The 22290-nt window shown below is 38.7% G+C and overlaps 1 protein-coding gene across 1 annotated transcript in view; it reads right to left on the minus strand.

Moving 5' to 3' along the window:
* Positions 1–22290, minus strand: part of LOC141796416 (polypeptide N-acetylgalactosaminyltransferase 18-like) — a 217857-nt gene that overhangs the window by 73817 nt on the left and 121750 nt on the right. The window contains exon 4 of the mRNA XM_074677517.1: positions 14917–15103. Coding sequence (XP_074533618.1) covers positions 14917–15103 — 187 coding nt within the window. The remainder of the gene's footprint in view (positions 1–14916; positions 15104–22290) is intronic.

The following is a 22290-nucleotide window of genomic DNA, read 5'->3' on the forward strand; positions in this document are numbered from 1 at the left end:
TTATGTTGTTTTAAGACATTTCTGGGCTGAAACCAAGCGTGGTTACATCAGCCAATCAGCGCTCAGTGCGCAAGTGACTTTAAGTGTTGATGGTTGTGAGTGAAAAAAGCTATCCCGAGTGTCTACTAGAGTGGACATAGCACAGAGCAAGAAAAATCCAGCCAAAGTGATTGAAACGCCAAACAAATAAAGCTTCTTTCTGAACAAGGGTGAAGTTTAGTACAACTTTTACTCGCTTTTAGAAATCTGGAGAGCAGCACCGGATGATGAGCAACAAAAGTTGGTATATGTCAAATACCCATGGTTAGCTTGTTCTAGCATGCCAAGTCAGGTGCACGGCTCTCGGGGTTGTAGCAATGCCACAGGTGGTTGCTGGGCTAGTGAGTGTGTTCACTTAGTCTCAGTCAGAGGGTGTGGGAGTGTGCTGCTGCTGGCACTGATTGAAGGAGGGGGAGACCAGTTTAAATGTTGTGTATACTAGCAAGTAACAAATTCCTGCATATATATATATATATATATATATATATGTATATATATGTATATATATATATATATATATATATATATATATATATATATATATATATATATATATATATATATATATATATATATATATATATATATATATAAAAAACGATATCTGATATATCGACCGATATCCGATATATCGGCTGATATATATAATAAATTCATTGATATATGCAGGATATATACTGCATATGAACACAAATTATTATAACACCCATATGATTCAAGACAGAGACAGAACACTATTAAATTGAATAAGTGAAACTTTAAACACAGTAAGTAGAAAAAAATGTCAAACTGTCAAACGTTAAAACGCCATATATTAGCCATACATTAGATAATGGTGGATGTGTGAAATAACAGTAGCATTTATCTCTGTTTATCTCACAAAAAAGCAACTTTCGCAATGTTAAAACGTCATTTTATGGTCTTACAGTAGATAACGGTGGACGGAGGGGGCAGGCACTCTGGCAGTGTGCAGCCCAACACACAGACACACAGGAGCAGGAGTGACAGAATCTCCGTGTAGCAAAAATGTTTTTATAATCGGCTACATTTTGGCCAATGTTGATTAATCAGTGACAGTCATAATCGGCCCAATTAATCAGTTGGGCTCTAATATATATATATATATATATATATATATATATATATATATATATATATATATATATATATATATATATATATATATATCACACCTTTAGATAGGGATAGCCAGGGATCATGCTGCACAGAATCTCCTCAGTGGCACAAGCTTCCAACATGACTTGTCACACTCTGTAAAGTGACTCATGTTCAATCTACTTTTAGACTCTGGAGAACTTTTGGAGCTCGGTATTTAAAAAATGTGACAGTCAGAGCGAAGTGATGAAGGATTACAAGCTTACAGATGGAACACCTCGGTCTTCAACACCATCTGACAGGAATAAATCTGATCCCACCAGTCAAAGCGCAGACAGACACAGCATCATTATACTCAGAGACTTTGGTTGCTCATGGAAGTCAGATATCCAGCGTTGTCTGATGGCACGTTCACTGTGATAAAATGTTTGATTTTTCTCTCAAATGACAGTAAGATGTGACCAGAAAAAGTTTTTTTTCGTCTTTTCTTGAATACATTACAATATGTTTGGAGGGAAATAATGTTTTAAGCAGCTTTTTGAAAGAAGAGTGGTAGGTGCTGGGCCTCTTTAGGGATGTGATATTTAAATAAACAGGTTTCTGGATTCTGCAGCACCTGTAGCATAGAAGAAATAGAACACCCCAAAATTAAACCAAAAATGCCAGGCTTTGCTCCAACAAGCCTCTCATATAAAATCCAACTGAGATTTTTGGATCACAATTACTAAAATTAAACCTCAGCAGACAGCCATCCTTAGCAGTTCGTTCAGTTGCTCTGCTGTGGGAGGGAGGCCTTCTGTAGCAAGTCACGCTCTCAGCTCTCTGGACCCATATTTTTTGGATTATGATTAAAAAATCTCTTTGTCAAGTGACAAAACCCTGGACATGATCAGGAAAGTAAAATCCCTTAGCTCATGTGTAGAAGACTGTCTTTACAATCTTAGCCTTATGGGAAAACTGCCAAAGGCTGCCCTTTACATTCAAACTACTCATGTCCGTCCCCTGAGAGAGAAAACACAAACGAATCCTCGTACCTCACAATCATTCATGTTTTATCCATTCTGCTCCTCAGAGCTACACGGCAACAACATCAAAAGTCCCGACATCAGAGTGGAGGAGGGGCTCTTTTATCCTGCACACTGATTGTTCATTAGGAAGTAAGCCTTGCCTCTGGCGCACACACACACACACACACACACACACACACACACACACACACACACACACACACACACACACAGACACACACACACACACACACACACACACACACACACACACACACACACACACACACACACACACACACACACACACACACACACTCAAACACATAAATACATACAATGAGTCCACCAAGAATCTGACATCCAGTGAACGGATACAAATTTGGACCCAGTAGGCGTCCAATTATCCAGACCTTCACTTCAAAGTAACCTGTGACTGTTGGAGGTAAAGGTTACAGTGTTCTCACTGTGAAACTCACACCTGGAGTGAGTTCCTCTTATTGCACCTAACTATAAAGTACTGTTATCCTGCTGCTCTTAAAGGGAGACCTGATGCTGGAGTGAGGCAGTCATTCGTTGCCTGTAAGAAATCTGACAACACAAGTTTCAGATTGTAACTTTGTAAAGTAAGATCAGCCAATGTGCTTAGAGCCAGCTCTTTGCACTGTATCTTACAATTTTTTTTGATTGCTTAAGCACAATTTAAAAAAAAAAGGGCTTGGAGTTTTAAATCACTACACATAACTAGCACAACTGCACACACAATATGCAGAACACCTCAGATCCTGTGCAAAATGAAACACTCTATAAAAATTACACATTTATAAAAACTTTATTATGTTAGCATATGAAACACACACATTTCATACGGCTTAATTCTGCTTGAACCAGTTACACACTGCTGTGTCTACCTTAAAACATTTTTAGCAATTCTACCTCTCAGTGATTACATTGCAGTAAGTGACATACACAGAGGAAGTGCAAATATCCAACATGGTAAATTCAACAAACACAACACAAAATCAATGCTGTAGACTAATGAAAATATGTTTTATTTCTCTTCATATAACCAAAATCAGTCAACAGACAATCACAACTAAACATATTCTCCCCCTGCTTCAGGTCTTCCTCTACCTCTGACTCCTGCTCCTCCTCCACGGACTCCCCCTCTCACCCTCACTCTTCTTCCTCTGACTCCTTCCAGTTTGGACGAAAGCAGGTGAACTCACCTGCTACATTTTTTTAGTGCTCCAACCTGGTGTGTCTACTATCAAGCAATCATGTGTTTACACATCTGATGTGTGTGTTTAATCAACCGGCTCATGGGTGTGCTGATTTATCTATCAGTGCTTTTGGATGTGCAGGGATGTGACATCATGATCTAGTTCTGTGTCTGATGTACACAAGTGTGTTTAGTGTTTCACAAATCACTATGTGTCTTCTGCAAAAAGTGTGAGGCTGACCTTGTGTTTATAGTGGTGGAAATCTGGTCCAATGTTTTGCTCCTTATATGTAAGGTGCTGATAATTTTGTAATTCTTTTGTTTGTAGTGTTTATGCAATAATAAAAATAAAACTGTAAACTCATTGTTATATTACACCAACCCCAGAAAACTGAGTTCTGCTTTTATGTGTCTTTGAATAAGAACTAGTTCAGTAGGACTGATCACAGGAACTGTAGCCGGGACCGACTCTGTCTGCATGTTAGACATTAATAGCATAATGTCACAGTGCTGTCGATGGCACCTATGTTAGATTCAGTGGTGGCTGCTGGTCAGTCAAGACGGGAAGCTCAATTTTTTCCGGCCTACATCATAAATTTGTTTATTTATTTAAACGTAAACTCTACCAGGTGTTTTTTCCAGGGATTTTACCAGTGTTCTCTCAACGCTTGTCGTTTTTCAGAAAAGTAAACTCGATCGATAAAGCCTCAGGATCAGTCCAAAACAACTCAGAAGATGCTCCGGTGGAGGGTTATACTTCAAGATCACTGACTGGCTCATTTCACTGTCAATCAAAAAGGGATTGGGCCTCAGATAGATCATCCAATCATCATGCAGAAGCCCAGCGTCCAGGCCAGCCCACTGTCTCATAGACCCCCAGAGACGCTGAGCGTCCGATGGGCGGGACAAAGCCCAGCGTTTATCCGATGACCGTCCAGTTTCCACAGTGGAACAACCCACTCTACACTTCCCTGCTGAAGTCAGAAGACGCTCCGCATCCGACTGTGTTAAAGCGCTGAGACGCTGTGGAGATGAATGAGAAGGAGGTGGAGCCAGTTACCTGTGATAGGAGCTGATTCTGAACAACAGATGAAGGAATTCTAGCGCATATTTTGTCAGTGAAATGTACACACAGCAGTACAAATCACCACTTTTTTTTAGGGACATTTTAGGGAAAGCTGAGCTTCCCTTGTCTATATCGTTGTTTCATGATATTTTAACCATTTATCATCTTACTCTAACCAAAAGTCCTCAAATAGACTCTGCAAAATAAAGTGTGAAGGTCTCTAAAGACAAGCAGAGGAAACATAAACATGACTGCTCCAGCTAATGATCATGGAGTACATGAAAAAACGTATCATACTGAATCTCAATAATGAACTACATACTTACTACCACTTTCAACCAGCTATTGGCAAATTCTAACAATCCTGATGAACTGCAAATAAAATTAGTTTTCCACTTAGAGAGTCAATGCAAATATAATACACATGAGTGTTATTTTAAATAGTTGAAATATTGATCATGATAGCCAAAAACTGGTCATAGGCTAAAAAAACCTCCTTTCTGAGACCAGTTACATCATAAAATAGTTTAATTTGGCTCCTTTCCCTGTCTGTCCTTGTACAACATGTTTTTTTTTTAAATAATATATTCATTGTAGTTATAGTCTTCCTGTAAGTGGAAGTGATTAGCATGGTACATGTCAAAGCCGGAGCAGATTGAGGGTTTTTGTGATTACAGTCAGGCGAGGTCTGTAACATGAAACACCCTGCAATTACCTGTGTGTGGCTAAAATTAGAGAACACTGCAGATAATTACAATGTGCAGCAGTGACAATTGTGCCCGCTGAGTGGTTGGAGCATTTCTCATAATCATACAGTAATTTCACAATATCTGGAAAAAAAAAAAAGAGTTAGAATAAAAGTACAATTTGTTTGTGGGGCTCCTGACTCTCACAGCAGAGGAGGGTGCATGGGGAGAAGCACCAGGGCTGTGTCCACAACATTTTTAGCACTCTACTTTGGTTAAAAGGGGCCATTATGCCTGTTTCAAAGAGCTCTATATGCTTCTATAATGTTCTGTGCAAATGATGGAAATCGTACTGCAGCTCTAGATCTGATAACTGTACTCAGATGGTAAATTATGAACAAACCCACAGCCTTGTGGTTCATCAAGTTGATATCATAAGCAAATCGGTTATTGGTGACACTCACGAAGTGACACTGACAGGCACACCAGTGTGTTCAAAAGTTATATTATTATAAACTACTCACTCATCTCCCAGCTCCTGACCAGCTCACTAAGTGGCTTGTTGTATGATTCGATGTTGACACGCTGTATTTTGGGTGAGTTGACACAGAGGCTGTTTTCCAAACCGCATACTACTACATACTACTACATACTACTACATACTACTACATACTACGTGTAACTGTATTAGTAGGCACTGAATACTGCCTACTGCTTTTGCATGATGTAGTATGATGTTTCTGTTGGGTCTGTTTCGTCGTATAATACTCTGGTTTTAAGCTTCGGAAGACAGAGCAACAGCTGTTTTTTTTTTTAAACCTTTATTAAAAATGTACAAAACAAACTATGAGTAGATCGTTACATTTTACTTATTTTGTTAATCATATCACGACAGAATCATCATATTTTATTTGTAATCTTAAACCAAAAGTTTTATTTTTTATTTAAAAATATCTGGAAGGGATTGAGTTTTTATTTTTACAGCCAAGTATGGTTAAAAAAAAGGTAACTATTGGTTTAAATGGGCTTTAATGAATTTGTAGAGGTAAACACCTGTCATACATCTAGAAGTGAAAAGATTTACTGGTGTTTCTTTCTCATCACTTCACTTCTATCTTATGGACCGTAACGTTCTTGTTGTAGTTATAACGCCGACTTAGTCCAGTAGATGGCGGTAATTCACCAAAACCTGCCACCTGCATTGACGAACAGCGTTAGCACCGTGCATTGTGGGAAACAGTATGCCAGGTGGGCTGGTCCGTTGCATACTGAGAAATGTCCCTGGATCAGTAGAACATCCAGGGATTTTTAGTATACTGCAGATTGTGCAAGTTTTTGCATACTGAATACTACATACTAAACTTCAGCTAAAATAGTAGGCACTGCTAGTGTAGTGTAGTATCAAAATACAAGATATCAGGATTTTTTGTTTAACAGTCAAAATCGAGTTCTTTGACCAAAAAAAAGCTGTTTTTTTTTCAAATTCAAATTCTTCATTTCAGTCTTTGTTTACAAAGTGGATTGGAATAAGTTACCACTTTTCTCCAGCAGAGGGCGAAATGTGTCTCTCTGGCTCATGTGATGCGCATATTATGGCAAAATATGGCTCCTGATACAGTCTGTAGACTTTATCATCACCATTTAACTTTTTCACACGGTCTGGTGTTTAAAGCGCAAACTATTAATGGCAAAAATATTAAATATCGAAGAATTACAATTTAAATTGAATCGGCACCCCAAAAATTGTTATAGAATCGAGTCGGAAGAAAAGCATACCTTCCCAGCCCCAGTTTACACTGAGGACACTGAGAGTTGAGTTTGATTGGAAAATAAGTAATGCCGGCATCTAAAACAGTACACAGCCCTTTATGATATTGTGAATAATGTTGTATGTGTCTCTTTGCTCCTGTAGGTCATAAAGAAATATCAGTATTAGCTTCAACTTGTTTCACATCCGGCTAAAAACTCCTCACAGGGGCTTTAATAGAAAGTAGACAGAGAGTATTCGTCTCCAGCTGAGCTCCTCTGTTTCTCTGCTCAGAATAATATCATTAGTCATAGACCAGTAACCTGTTTGAGGCAATCTGTGGGAGGTTTGTGTGGGTTCTGTTTGTTTGTGTGTGACGATGAGAGAAAAAGAGAGAAAGAGACAGAAAGATGTAGGGGAAAGAGAGACGGTGAGACAGAGACAGGAGGAGAGTGAGGAGGACAAAGAGAGAAAAGGAGACAGAAACAGAGTTAGAGTGGGTGGAGGAGTGAAGGGGTTAAAACCCGTAAGTGTCTTGTCTAATCTGGATCTGGAACGCGGCGGCAACCAATGTTATTTTGTATCCAATCCAGTGTGTGTGTGTGTGAGTGTGTGTGTGTGTTGAAAAGCAACTAAGCAAACAAGCAGGAATGTGTTAGCTCCCCGAATAGGTATTGCACTCGCATTTATGTGTGAGCTCTCAGTCAAGTGAGAGCGTGTGATGTTTCTCAAGCTGTCACAGAGATTAACAGGTACACGGCGGCGCTGTTGTATCTGAGTGTTTGAAGAGGACACCCTGAGGTGATGGAGTGTCCGCTGTGTGGAAAGATTGACGTGGAATTTGTTCTTTACAGAAAACCTCTTGTGATTTTCCATTGAGTGAGTGTTGTGAAGGATAACTTGTTGTGATGTGCGGCTGCCTCCGCACTGTGACGGATTAAACATAACCAGTGATCCTAATGAGCTCACTAATTAACTACCGCTCTCATTTCCTACCATCAGATCATAAGGGAATAGTTCAACTGTGTGTCAACACTCATCTTCATATAAGACATGATCCTCACATACAACACATACACAGATAAATGGAGGTTTTCCTCATTAAACTGCAACAACAACAGCTAATCAAGAAAATCTGCTGTGAAGAGGAACCATGTCTGAGATGTTTCATCATATTAGAGTAAGACCAGGACGGGGAAAGGATTAAAATGAAGTCCATGTTTTTGTGTCATGTTTAGTTTAACACCAGCTGAAGGGGAACAGGTGATGAAATCAGTGAAGTAAATTTCAGTTCAGGAGCAGGGACTCAACCTCTTATCACTTGTCTGGCAGACTAACATGCCTGCCACTACACATGAACTGATGGCAATGATTGTTTCCCCCACATTTGGTATTTGGCAGGTGACTTTGAATGTTGGATATGTAGCAAACATGATACCAAGCATGTTGGCACTTCCATTAAAGGGCTTGATAAAAGTCAAGTAACACTGTTATGTGTCAGAAATATTGTTAAAATATCTTAATTTTTTCACCTTATACTTTAATGTGAGTTGCCACAGTGGATCACTCATTTCCTGATCTTATCTAGCATGTTGCTATAAAACAGATACACTGGGGAATAAGGGTGGCTGATATAGCCTCAAAATTATATCGGGATATTTTTAAGTAAATTTGCAATAACGATATTTATGATGATACAGGGGGAAAAAATGAACAACTTATTATTAGTGGTTGCTGCTTCTGAATAACAGCATTTTTATTGCACACAGTATGGAAGCCACTTTTCCAATCATTTACTACTACTACTACTACAACACAAGCTTGAAGTGATAAACACAGTAAGTCGGACAGATCCAGAGGAAATCTGATGTTTTGGAGGAATTGTGCTGCGCAGCGCTCACGCTTTATGTGTGAATTAGGGGTATTGCTGATATAGAGGTTGGACATTCAGCTCGACCCCACATCCATCGTAGAGGCAAAAAAATCAACCAATAATAATGTAGCTTTCACGTCCTACTCACTTGTCTCCATAGCCTGGTTGTATTCGGCTGTGTGTTTCAGCTTTAGGTGGTGGAACGTGTTTGTGGTGTTGCCACCCCTCGTGGTAATAGTTCTCCTGCACATTTGCTGCATGTCTGAACTTTTTTCAGCTAAACCGACTCCACATTACTGAGGTAGCAACAAATTTGATGCTGTCGTGCTACTTTCGCTCACGCCCTTAATTGTTTTGCACACAGCAGGGGGTGTCTTATGCAACTGTGCCTCTGCACTGTAAATATCGCGATATGACAAATTTATATTGTCAAAAATATTATACTGGTATTATCGTAGTTTATATGATATGGCACACCCCTACTGGGGAACACCATTTTTTTTAGTTAGGTCTGACAGCTGTTTTGAACTAATGTTTAAACTGATCTTAGTTTTTCTCTATCACATCAAGTTTTTGAATTATAGGGTCCTGTTTTCATAAAAAATATGAAAAACACTTAACGAATATGTGCCATAAAACTCTTCAAATATTGAAATACATTTTAATATGAAAGACAGAGAAATGACTGCAATGTTTATTTAACACTATTAGAGTTGAAACGATTCCTCGAATGATTCGAGGTACTCGATTACAAAAAATACTTGAGTAATTTTCTCTGCCTCGAGGAATCATTTAATTTTTAAAAAGATCAAAGAGTGGTATTTCAAATAGAGCTGAGGACATATTAAGATAGCTTTCAGACCTCTCAAGCTACCTCTTATACAAAATAGCAACAAGCAACAAAGCTAGCTTCTTTTCTGGAGTTTGGAGACTAATGGGTCATTCTACGAAACGGGTGCCATTTGGGTCTGCAACATTTGATGAGATGTACAAGACACAAAAAATGTGTCAAAGTGTGTTTACAAATTTTGGAGCTACCAAAGCAAGTGCTCTTATTGACATGCTGTATCAGAAATGTTTATTTCTTAAAGAGAAAAATTTTCATTTGAAAAATAACTGCTCTTTAACTAAACAAAAATGTATTTTATCCGATTACTTGATTAATAGATGGGATTTTCAGTAGAATACTCGAATACTAAAGTATTCCATAGCTGCAGCCTTAAACACTATCATATTTTTACAAAGGATATGGCTACAGAAGCAGGCCTGATCTGGAACAAAAGAAATATATACCTATGTAAATAAAACACTAAGATGGAATAGTTACAAGCTTTAAAACAAAAAACAAACAAACAAAAAAACCCCAGCATAAAACAAAATAGAACTTAAAACAGTATGCCCATGGTCACAAGGTTAAGACAAAAGCAGCACAAATCCTCTTAATTCCTACTATGCTAGCTTGTATTAACCTGATCAGCATGTCAATTTTAGTTAAAAAGAAAAAAAAAAAAACCAGCATAGAAATCTAACTCACCAGAATTTTTTTGTTTCAAATTGTTCCCCAGTGTTATGTTGGATGCACTTCCTGTAACAACCATAGACTGTATACAGAATGGACATTGTGGCTTTGCCTTTTACCACTCTACAATCAAAATGCCCCATCACAGGCGCTGCCATTGTGCAGCCAGAGTCTGCTCAGTAAAGAATCTGTGCGGAGCCTGGTGACATATAAATGTTTTTTTTTATTTCTTCAAAAGTCTAATCCCTTCTGGGCTCTCCTTCCTATATATCTTACGAATCCTGAAAAGCTAATCAAGAACAGCAGCAGCCAATAATCGTTAAACATAACCCCATTCTCAACTTCTAATAACTAATGAAAAAGAGACTTCTCAGATAAAAGAATTCAGCCCAATAATATATCACCATCACCATTCATATCACCACAACATACAGATGTGAGAAAGATTTCTATGAGGTGTATTTACCTTTGAACGTTTGACCACAGCCCATATGGAATGACTGGGGAGACAGAGTTTTTTTTTTTACCTACATTGCAACCGGTCAACAGAGGAAGCAGTTTCTGTGGCAACATCACTGCAAGCCGTGCAAAATGACGTCCATTTTTTGCAGTCTATGATCACAACCCTCCCCGTTTATCAAGGTTTGGGACCCCTAGTGGCTAGCAGGAGCAATTTAGGGTTCAGTGATTTCTTCCAGGACACCGCGGCGTGTGACTGGGAATAAAACCTGACCTTCTGCTTGACTGTTAATTAAAAATAATAATGTCATGTTATTATTCCTTTCACATCAGCTTTAGTGATGGAGCTGTTGGTTATCATATAATAAGAAAAATAAACTTTCTCTTTTCCAGGTATTCTTAACACACCATCATCATACTCATTTGAAAATTAACTATTCTCTACTTTGTAAAAAGTTTGTTGGATTGTAAAGGTCTCACCGCTCAGGCCCACAGGTGACCTGATGGCAGGATCTCTGTGAGTTTAGACAGATTAGCTGCGTGCAGTGATATGTAGTCAACCCACTCTGCTCTGTCCACATTTCTCCGTCCATCCTTCTTTCTCTTTCTTCGATTCATCCATCTCCCTTTTTCCTCATCCTTCTCAGTTTCCAGTTTGTCCTCCCAGACCAGCCTGACAGATGTCAGCTTTTATCCTCCCTCATCACTCCACCGTACATCCATTAATCTCTCCGTAACATTAATGCTTTTTGAAACTCCATTATATGTTTGAAAGACAAATTGTTGTGTCATGGGGCTGGCTTGGGCAGCCACAGATAACAGTGTAGCAAGGCCGATACTAGAAATATACATTTTTTTAACAGGGAGTAAAAAATACCTGCAGGTATCTGCATTATTCTGATAGTCACACCATGGACTTTGCTGGAGCCGAGATGTGCTCTTAAAAATATAACGACCAGATGAGCTCTGGTTTTACAAAAAAAAGGGTGAAGAAAAGAAGGAGTGAGTTGCTCTTTAGTTTCTGTGCTGTTTCTGGTACTGGGATGTAAAATATCAATCTCAACATCATTATCTGGTCACTTATGGCCTCCACATTAATGATTACTTAACCTAACTCTGTCACCGCCTCACTAAAACAAAACGAGAATCACAAGTTTCTAAAATCCTAGTTGCCATTTTTTTTGGATGCATAATAACAACTATCAGTGATTACAGTTATGTGCAAAAACCAGGTTGTCTGCAGAGGTTAAGTTTCCTACATTCAGCGCAGGATTGGTTAAGCTTCATGAGTCATACTGTCCCTGTTCCAACACTGCTCTCTACAGCAGATTGCTCTGTCCACTGTAATGTTGAACAGTAATTACTCTTTGGAGCGCAGCGAAAACAACAAATTTATCAAAAAAAAAAAGAAGAGGGCAGCCAGTCCCATCACTGTTCAATGCAACATCAACTTTAATGAAAGCACCACTTCTTGACATTATAAATGTTGCTGAGCTGTGTCAGACCAAAACAGCCCACAGAAAGTCCTTGACCATAACGGTGTCTCACACAAAGTTAAACCTCTTTCAGACTTGGCCAACTTAGCCAGTGTCAAAGCAGAAATATTTAGAAGAGCTCACATGATGCTGTTAGTTTTATTTCCTGAAAGAGCAAAAACGAACTGCCCTTCCCACCGCAAAGTGCCAACAAAAAGACGTGGAAAAGAAAAACGTGCTGTAGAAACTTGATTGGAGAGGCTAAAACATTGCAATTTTGTTTAATTTAAACAGTGTCTTACATGAATTGTTTCTTTTAATATTTAATGTCAAGAATAAATTAATATCCATAAATATTCACATTCCTGGTGACATTATCATAAAAATGTTCTTTCTCAGGTAGTAGATGTTTAAATTAAGTTTTAATTCTACAAACAAAATACAGAGATGATTTATCTTGTTTCTCAATATTCATGAATTCTGACTGTGGAAGTCGCATCATTAACAAGCATAGACCTCCAGACTGTGTTTTTGAAAAACACGTCAGGTTTTTGCTTTATTAGTTTTAAATTCTTCATTTCAGTGTCCATGCTGTCTGTAATCCACTTACAACTTCTAATTCTCAAAACAATATCTCTTCAATTTACTTTTGTCCAACCAAGAATATGAGAAACTGAAGAGTAGTATTACATGTTTGTGAATCTGAATACATCACAGTCTGCCTCTTTGAGCTCAAAAAGCTGATGTTAATGATCCAAATTAACCTCCAGAAGACTTTGAAAATGAAAAGGTTACAGCTTGTTCTGCCTGAAACTGGGATTGAAATGATGAAACTGTGAAGACTGAATATTTGATTGCCTCATGAAAGCTTACTCACAGGTAGATGTTGCATCATTTAATGTGAATGCTATAAATACAGATGCTTAACTCATATCTGTATGTTGTCAGAATTGCTAAAATGATCTCATCGTATGAGAATCTGTTCACTCCTGGAATAATTGAGGCTGCCCTGAAGTACACAGGTTGTTACAAGAAGGACACTCAAAGAGAAACACCACAAAGGTGCAGGTTTAATTAGGTCTTCCTGGACCACAACAACCTCGACTGCTTAATGAAATATTTCAACCAACCTCTGCTTCTCTTTTACACCAGGGAGTCTGGAATTAAATCACTTCATTGCCAGCCTCGCTCACACTTGTCTTACTCTGCTACACAAAATACTAATAAATGTGTCACAGCTGCTTCTGTGGCTCTCGAGTTTGCACCTGTTCAAATAAAAATTTGATAAGACAATGGATTACACATACACAAGGTCTTTTTAAGTGGAAGGTAAAAGGGTAGAGGTAAACAGATGTTTTCCACATTAATCAGCTTATAAACAGATAGTTCTGTACCAGGACTTAGTCTTTTTCACCTTTAAAGACTGATCATCAGATGAATCATCTAAAGACAAAATAAACAAGCCCACATCTCATCATGATGCCTGTTTGCAGATTCAACCATCAACCTGCTAAAATTTAACCCCTTGAGTTTCAGCGTCCACATGTGTGGACATTACATTTCTGCCTTTCAGACCCATGATGCTTCATTTTTTTAAACTTTGACCAATTAGCCACAATGAGGGACACTGCCCACATCATATTTCGGTGAAATCACAAAATTATACCCATTTAAGTGAAAAAAACAACGTATTTAAGTACAACAACTCTAACAACTAACAACAAATAGAAGAACTTATAACTAGGGATGGGTACCGAATAAGGTACTTTTTTAAGGTTTTTATAAGGTACTTTACCCACCAAATTCTGTCAAAGAACTAGGTACCCATTCACATAAAATCAAAAGATGAGGGAGTAAAAAGAGTAGCAATTATCCATACTGCACATAAACACAGCATTGCAAGTTATTGCAAGTACATAAAAGAATACATATGTTGAATTGCATATGTGTATATATATATATATATATATATATATATATATATATATATATATATATATATATATATATATATATATATATATGTGTGTATATACAATTTTCTGTACAAAAAAGTACTGAAAATTGGTACCGTTGAGTACTGGTACTGATTGCCAGGTACAGGTACTGCTCGGTACCATATTGCTTCAGATGTGAATGGTAACCATCCCTACTTATTGCACAAATAATCAAACTTCCACAATTACCAAGTTTAATTATTATACATGTAAGGTCTGACTTTGCCAAATAGCAACCCAATAAGTCAACAAAAAAATGCACTCCAGAAAAAAAACCCTGGGTCCTGAAAGTTAAAGCTTGAAGTGCACGGTAAGTTTCCTTTTCTTTTTGTTTGTCCTGGTATCTAAAATCTGTCCCTTCCACGAGTGACTGCATCACAAGGCAAGATTTGGTGTTAGATGATTTTTTTTTTTAATTAAAGTTACACTGACAATATTTGCTGGTTCAACCAATCTATTGTTGATCTTTTCATGAGAGCTACTCACATGATAGATCATGAGCAGACTCCCCCTCCAGCATCAGGCAGCTTGACCTCTTGACTGACACAGAATTAACATGAGCATGCAAATGAAGAGACCTTCAAGAGTCCTGGTCACCACTCACTACCATCTGGGACCATGTGAACCAGATGGCAGCGAATGCTCTTAGAGCTTAAATTTGTAGTGCTAATGCAGACACTGCTGTTGTGAAACAAAAGGCAGATGCTCACCATCCAGTGTTGAACTCCACATGTGCGTCAAACAGAGCGACGACAGGAGCTGAGGCGGCCCTCCATCCGCTGACTCTGGATCTGATCAGTCCTTCCTGTTTGTCATGGCGGACCACCTTGACGAACCCAGGGCTGTGCTGAGCGTTTGTCTCATCCACGAAGCTCTGCAGATGCTCTTTTAGCTCAACTGTTCAGAGAGCAGAAGACGAAACAAACAAATATAAAGTTACATAAATATAACAACAATTTTCCTGCTTTAAAATCTGCTCAGCTTTCACATTTTCACTCAGTGTCTCATTACATCCTCATACATATGTTGCAAAGCTTTTGGAGCTCTGATTAACATGAATTACTGTTGTTTGGGTTTAGACCAAACGAGAAATATAAGCTATGTAAATGCTGTGAGAATTTTCTAGACACTACAAATCCAAAGAGAGGCTAATGTAGTGCACTGTGTGAAATGCGAGCTCCACTATTTTTGCAGCATTAGCCAAAAAAGTCAGGGTGTCTCTGCTTCTGCTTGACTTTTTCTGTGAGTCTCATGAAAGCTTTCCAACTCTGCAGAAGAGCCAGTTTTCATAATCTGGTGGAAATCCAGGAAACAGGAGAGAGGAAGCTGTAGCAGCAGAACAATGGTCATGTAGCCGCTGATTTTTTTTTTGTTTGTTTTTTACATGTCCAAGCGCGAAAAAAGATTACAGTAAAGTTCAAATCCTTATTTAAAGAACTACTTTTTTAATTGGTAGACTAATGTTGCAAAATAATGGAGGTTTAAAAAGTTTGTAGATAATGATATAATCGTCTAAATTTACACAATCTGACATTAAATCGATTGAATGTGGAACTGCTGAAGGTAAGCAAAGATGGACCAGGGTTTCTCTGCAATATGTAAGATTTAAAGCAATGACATCATCTCAGTAAAAGTAGTTAGATATAACTTTATTTTTTTAAACAGTTAAAAAAAAACATAAAATATTGAAAATGATCACAGAGGTAATGAACCAATAAAATCCATACCTTTGTTAGGCTGGGATTTGCATTTTAGTTTAAAAACCAACAGCAGCTAGCTTGTTTTTGCACCCCACAAGCTAATAATTTAGATTGTATGTAAACAGAGGTCATGAAAAACCTCAATAATGATAAACCGTCTGACTTTTTCCAGAAATGGTCAGCTGATGATCAAAAGTTCACATGACAGAAACCATCCATGCAGTCACCGAATCTATCCCCACATTGAGCACATAATGATTGGACTTGGCCTCACTCATGTGATCCCTTCCCTTTCATCCATGAGTGATCTCCTGTCTTGCACACTCTCAGGTAGATGGACAGACTGACACAGAGTAGCACATGTTCACACGAGAAAGCATCCACACAGACATCCCACAGTGGAGCAGCAAACATCTTCATTTCCTCGCGGTGATCTCTCTGTGTTGTAATCCTGCCTGCAGGCTACGGCTGCATCTTACCCTGCTCTATTCATTATTACCATCAGCCTGGATTCTCTAGTCTCTCTGTTTTCCTTTAATGAGCTGCCGTTTGCAACTGACCTGGAAGAAAGATGGGCTCATTTAAAAGCAGAGGCTCGGAGTCTTAAAAAGCACCTTATTGTGTTGCACGAACATGTGAGGTTGCTTCTAAACATGAAAATCAAGCCATTAAATCAGTTTCACCTATATTCGCCCAATTTGTTTTCTGGAGTCTGGTCAGCACTGTTAAATGTTATTCAAATGTAGCTGACTGCTGAAACAACAGGAGCATTTTGGTCCATTTCAAGCATCATGAATGTAACATACTGCTGTTTGCTCACTGTATCACTTGTGTTACACTTCTTGAATAATATGTGAGTTAAATGGAAACTACATTATGACTACTTAGCGAGAAATGGAGGGGAATTATACAAAGTACCTGTTAAACCCCACCAATGTCAGAAACCCAGACCATTATAAGTAGAAAGAATCCTGATTCTTTGTTAATATGTCGCTTTTTTACTTTTTGACTTGCATAATTAGCTGTAAACAGCAACCCCCCCAGGTGTGGAAGACTGATGCTAATGTGGAAATGCAAAAGAGTGCAGTTCCACCTGTGGCTGACTCCAAAAGCCAAATAACCTTCATTAGCATTCATGTTAAAATGACTTTTTCACGGCAGGAGTAAACATGTTCTCAACCTGCTGCAAAAATGATTTTAATCATGTAGCTCATTTTTCGGTTTATAACAACTGTAGAGGACTTTCTTTTTTATATCACATGCATTATGATAATAACAGGACTAGAAGTTGAACATAAATCTGCATATTTATACCATGGCTGGATTACTAGGGGGCCAAGAACCCACCTCCCGTCACCTCCTGTCACCTCTCGGCAACTACCCGCTCATGTTACACAGTGAGCAGTTTAGTTCGCCGTTCATGAAAACGTGTGCTTGTTCAATGAATGTACTCATTTTTCCTCATTCATACACATCACTGTCATAGGTACCTTGACCAATCTACACAGCCCATAATCAACAAACTATGGTGCACTGTGTCCTAAAACATCTTTCTATCAGAATCAGAATTAGCTTTTCAGCAGTTTGAGCTCCACGAGTTGAATCAGATCAAAGACCAGCCTTCACTTCTCATACTGTAAACTCGGATAAGTTAAACAGGTTACCTTAAAAAAACTAAGTAATGAAATAAGTTGATTTAACTCAACATCTTAAGTAGTAATGATTATTATGCAAAATCATTCTACTGAATATCTTGAATCAAATTAACTTGATGCTCATTTGTTACAAATAAAAATACTAAGTAATGTTTAAAATGTTGCATATCACTGTAAAACATAATTAGTTGATCTTACTCAAAACTGAAAGATGTGATATCAATAAATTTGCCTTTTAAATTAAGTAAATGTAATAATAAAAAAATGAAGCGGGTTTGGAACAACTAAATCAAATAAATTTTAAGAACAGCTGGGTCTCATATCCACAGCGTTCCCTCCTCACTCATGGTTACAAACGCAGTCACAACAAAAATCAGCTCCAATTTCATAACTTTGGTAACCATGAGTGAGGAGGGAAGGCAGTAGATATGAGACCCTACTGTACATTTAAGTATTGTTTAAGCCCCACGGCACTGACTGGTGGTCTGTGCTCCATGACACAGGGTCTTGTACCTACTGACTTTTGCAGTGTGCGCCTAATGGTTAATATTTATAAATAAGATGTTTGACTGGACAATCATGCTTTTTAGACCAATTTTAAAATTAAAAGTAGAAAATTATGTTTATTTATGTTTGACACAGTCAGTCCACACCACATAGAGCATGAACAGCTAATCGATGTCACAAGAAGCACAGACAGCTGGTTCATGCTGTGACACACAGACAAACAGTCCGTGTCATGTGGTGAACAGAGAACCTGAGCCACTGCTGCTAATGATTTTAAGTTGTGCTTACTGAAACAGTAACAAAAGTTAAATCTACTCAGAAATCATCATTTTCAACAATGAAAACTCAGACATGTGAGTAAATTGAATTTACTAACTAATTTTAAGTTTTCATAGCTCAATCTAATGGAGTAATTTAGACTTTGTGGTTTACAGTGCAGACATATCTGTCAGCCTTTACTGCTCATGACCCTGTCCATGACCATGACTGGTTAACCACATTTTCTAACATTTTTGGTAGCCACTGACAACACAATACCAGAATCTCACTTTATGGTTGAAAAAAAAAACAATGATCAAAACAATACAAAACATTTATTTATAACTTTGGAGAAAAAAATGTATCAGTCAGATAATTCCTAAGCTTCACTCTCAGGTCTGTCAGGAGAGACTGGGATCATACCTGTGCAAAAATAAAATGTACCAGATGTAACAAAAGTGTAAAGGCAACCAGACAGTGACAGGGCCAAAGAGTTTCTGTGTGAGACCATACAACCTTTTTTTTTTCTTATGTAAAGTCTTACATGTTTGACATCTCCTACATTATTTGCACTCCAGGAGAAGCTGTACACTGATACAGTAAGCTAGCTAACGGTAAATTAACTCCTGCTACTTCTTCTACCCTCTTTTCTTTATTGTGGGCTACAAAATCAAGAACCTCCACCACCCCCTATTGTGAATGGATTTGCGACAGTATATTACCATATGCCCGCCATCACTTATTTATCATGTTTTAAATCACATTTTACAGCCAACGCAAGCTGCTGTTTGGGAGATTTTCTGATAGTCTCATAGATAGTGTCATCATCAGTCTGGCCCTATTCAAAGTCACTCACATCCTGATATGAGTCCATTTTTCCAGCTTTTAGCACCTCGACTTCAAGAACTGGCCAATACTTGAGTATTTTTGCTGCATAATTTCATTATAACAGTTTTCATATTGAAAATTAATTATTTCCATCAACTGCTTTTAAAATGTGAAGAAGTAAAAATGCTGAAATATTAGGAGTGCAGAAACACTTTGTCTTAGGAAGTGCAGAAGAAGTGAGAGTCCATGGCTGGGTGTTCAAAGACCAGCACTGTGAATACTTTTTTTTTTTTTTTTTAATTACTTTTTGGGCTCTTATGCCTTTTAATGGGATGGGAGAAAGGACAGGGGATAGTGGAGGAAACAGGTTGAGAGCAGGGAGTGAAAGAGGCCACAGGTTGGATCAAACCTGGACAATCTACAAGAGGGCTAACCTCATGGAGCGCCACCTAAACCACGAGGCCATCTGCGCTCCAGTGCTGTGAATCTTAATAAATACAACTGATGTCTCTGTTTATTCTGTTTTAGTGGCAACGCATAATGAGTTTGACTGAACCTCCACTTCCATATTCATCCAGCCTGACTCGACCCTCATTTGGAATAATTACTGCATGTACAATCAATAATGATCCTCCTGTAATGATCATGCACTTTCACTTTCAGGGTTATTTCCCATCAATTAACTTCTTTATGAATTACCACCATGACTTTGTTGTTCTCTGTAAAGAGAAAGCATTAAATCCTTTTTCCAAAAGAGCCGCTAACCCAAACGGTTGTGATGAATTAGGATGGAATAATTTGAGGTAAATGTTGAATCTATTTATCCCACTGGGTTCTCCACTTAATCAGCATTCACCCTGTGCAGCTTCCATAACTAAACTCTGATATACTGTATTATTGAAGAACAGAGGAGCAGCGAGAGACCCGTGAAATCTGCAGACACAGTAGACGACAGATTTATCATAATGGTAATTATAGATTTGGCAGCAGTGAAATATGTTCCACGCTACGTGAAGCAATTATTAACACCAGGCCTCTAACACAAGGAGCAGCTTTCACCGCCACTGTTGTAATAAGTTTTAATCTGTTTTCATACACGGCTGACGCAGCTCCAGCCTGCACATGTCCTGATCTCTGTGCACCACCCACAGAATACAAAGTAAGAGGGAAAATACAAACAGCCTCAGCTGAAGCTCACCTGCTTGGAGTCAGTACTTTCTCTGATTGCTTAGCACTGGCTCTTTAGCCTTTAATGTGAGAGAGGACACTGTGGATTAAAATAACCTGTGTTTTTTCACTAGGCTGAAGTGATGTGGGAGCAGAAAACAGCAGGTTTCTGCTGTAAGTTTAAAGAGGTGGATTGGAGCCAGAGACTGACAATTCTTTCATGTTCCACAGAGTCAGGATGGCTGTAAAGGGAGACTTTACAGCTTCTCCCTGTGCAATGTCTGGTTCATGAGGAGTAAAACACACAGTCATGGGTTCAGCTACAGATGAGTAGTCTGATTCATTTAAAAAAATATATACACTCACCGGCCACTTTATAAGGCAGACTTGTTAACGCAAATTTCTAATCAGCCAATCACATGGCAGCAGCTCTATGCATGCAGGCATGTAGGCATGGTCAAGACGATCAATTGCAGTTTAAACCAAGCATCAGAATGGTGAAGAAAGGTGATTTAAGTGACTTTCAACGTGCCAGACGGGCTGGTCTGAGTATTTCAGAAACTGCTGATTTACTGGGATTTTAACCCACAACCATCTCTAGGGTTTACAGAGAATGGTCCCAAAAGAGAAAATATCCAGTGAGCAGCAGTTCTCTGGGCCAAAATGTCAGAGGAGAATGGACAGACTGGTTGGAGCTGATAGAAAGGCAACAGTAACTCAAATAACCACTGGTTACAACCGAGGTCTGCAGAAGAGCATCTCTGAGCACACAACACGTCCAACCTTGAGGCAGATGGGCTACAGCAGCAGAAGACCACACCGGGTGACCCTCCTGTCAGCTAAGAACAGGAAACTGAGGCTACAGTTCACACAGCAACACCAAAACTGGACAATAGAAGATTGGAAAAACGTTGCCTGGTCTGATGAGTCTGGATTTCTGCTCCACATTCAGATGGTAGGGTCAGAATTTGGCGTCAACAACATGAAAGCATGGATCCATCCTGCCTTGTATCAACGGTTCAGGCTGCTGCTGGTGGTGTAATGGTGTGGAGGATATTTTCTTGGCTCACTTTGGGCCCCTTAGTACCAACTGAGCATGGTTTAAAGTCCACAGCCTACCTGAGTACTGTTGTTGACCATGTCCATCCCTTTATGAGCACAGTGTACCCATCTTCTGATGGCTACTTCCAGCAGGATAACGCTCCATGTCATAAAGCTGGAATCATCTCAGACTGGTTTCTTCAACATGACAATGAGTTCACTGTACTCAAATGTCCCCCACAGTCCCCAGATCTCAATCCAATAGAGCTCCTTTGGGATGTGGTGGAACAGGAGATTCTCATCATGGATGTTCAGTCAACAAATCTGCAGCAACTGTGTGACGCTATCATGTCAATATGGACCAAACTCTCTGAGGAATGTTTCCAGTACCTTGTTGAATATATGCCATGAGGGATTAAGGCAGTTCTGAAGGCAAAAGGGGGTCCAACCCGGTACTAGCAAGGTGTACCTAATAAAGTGGCCAGTGAGTGTATATACAAGTCTTGGTGTCAAATAAGCTAGACTCCTTAACTTTGAAATTTTTTCAAGAGTTTGACTTTGTTCAGCCTTAGTTAATAATAAGACTTCAAATTGTTTGAGTTTAAAAACTAACTACTGTTTTGGGGCACAGATGGCCGAGTGGTATAGGTCGTGCCCCATGAGGTGTTTGTCCTCGAGCAGGAGTCCAGAGTTTGAATCCAACCTGTGGCCTGCTCTATTTACTGTCCTCTCCTATCTGATTAAAGGCATGAAAATAGCCCCAAAAAATAACTTAAAAAAAAAAAACAGATGACAAAGACCCCCCCCCCCCCCCCCCCCCAAAAAAAAAAAAAAAATAAAAAATAAAAAAAACTAACTACTGTTTTACTGGTGAAAAACAAAGATAAAACATGAACATAGCAGCAGAAATCTAAAGATATGTTCAGAC

Source organism: Halichoeres trimaculatus, unplaced genomic scaffold, assembly GCF_033239565.1.
Source record: "Halichoeres trimaculatus isolate MK-OKI-2021-1 unplaced genomic scaffold, fHalTri1.1 fHalTri1_scaffold_10, whole genome shotgun sequence".
In the NCBI taxonomy this organism is placed as follows: domain Eukaryota; kingdom Metazoa; phylum Chordata; class Actinopteri; order Labriformes; family Labridae; genus Halichoeres; species Halichoeres trimaculatus.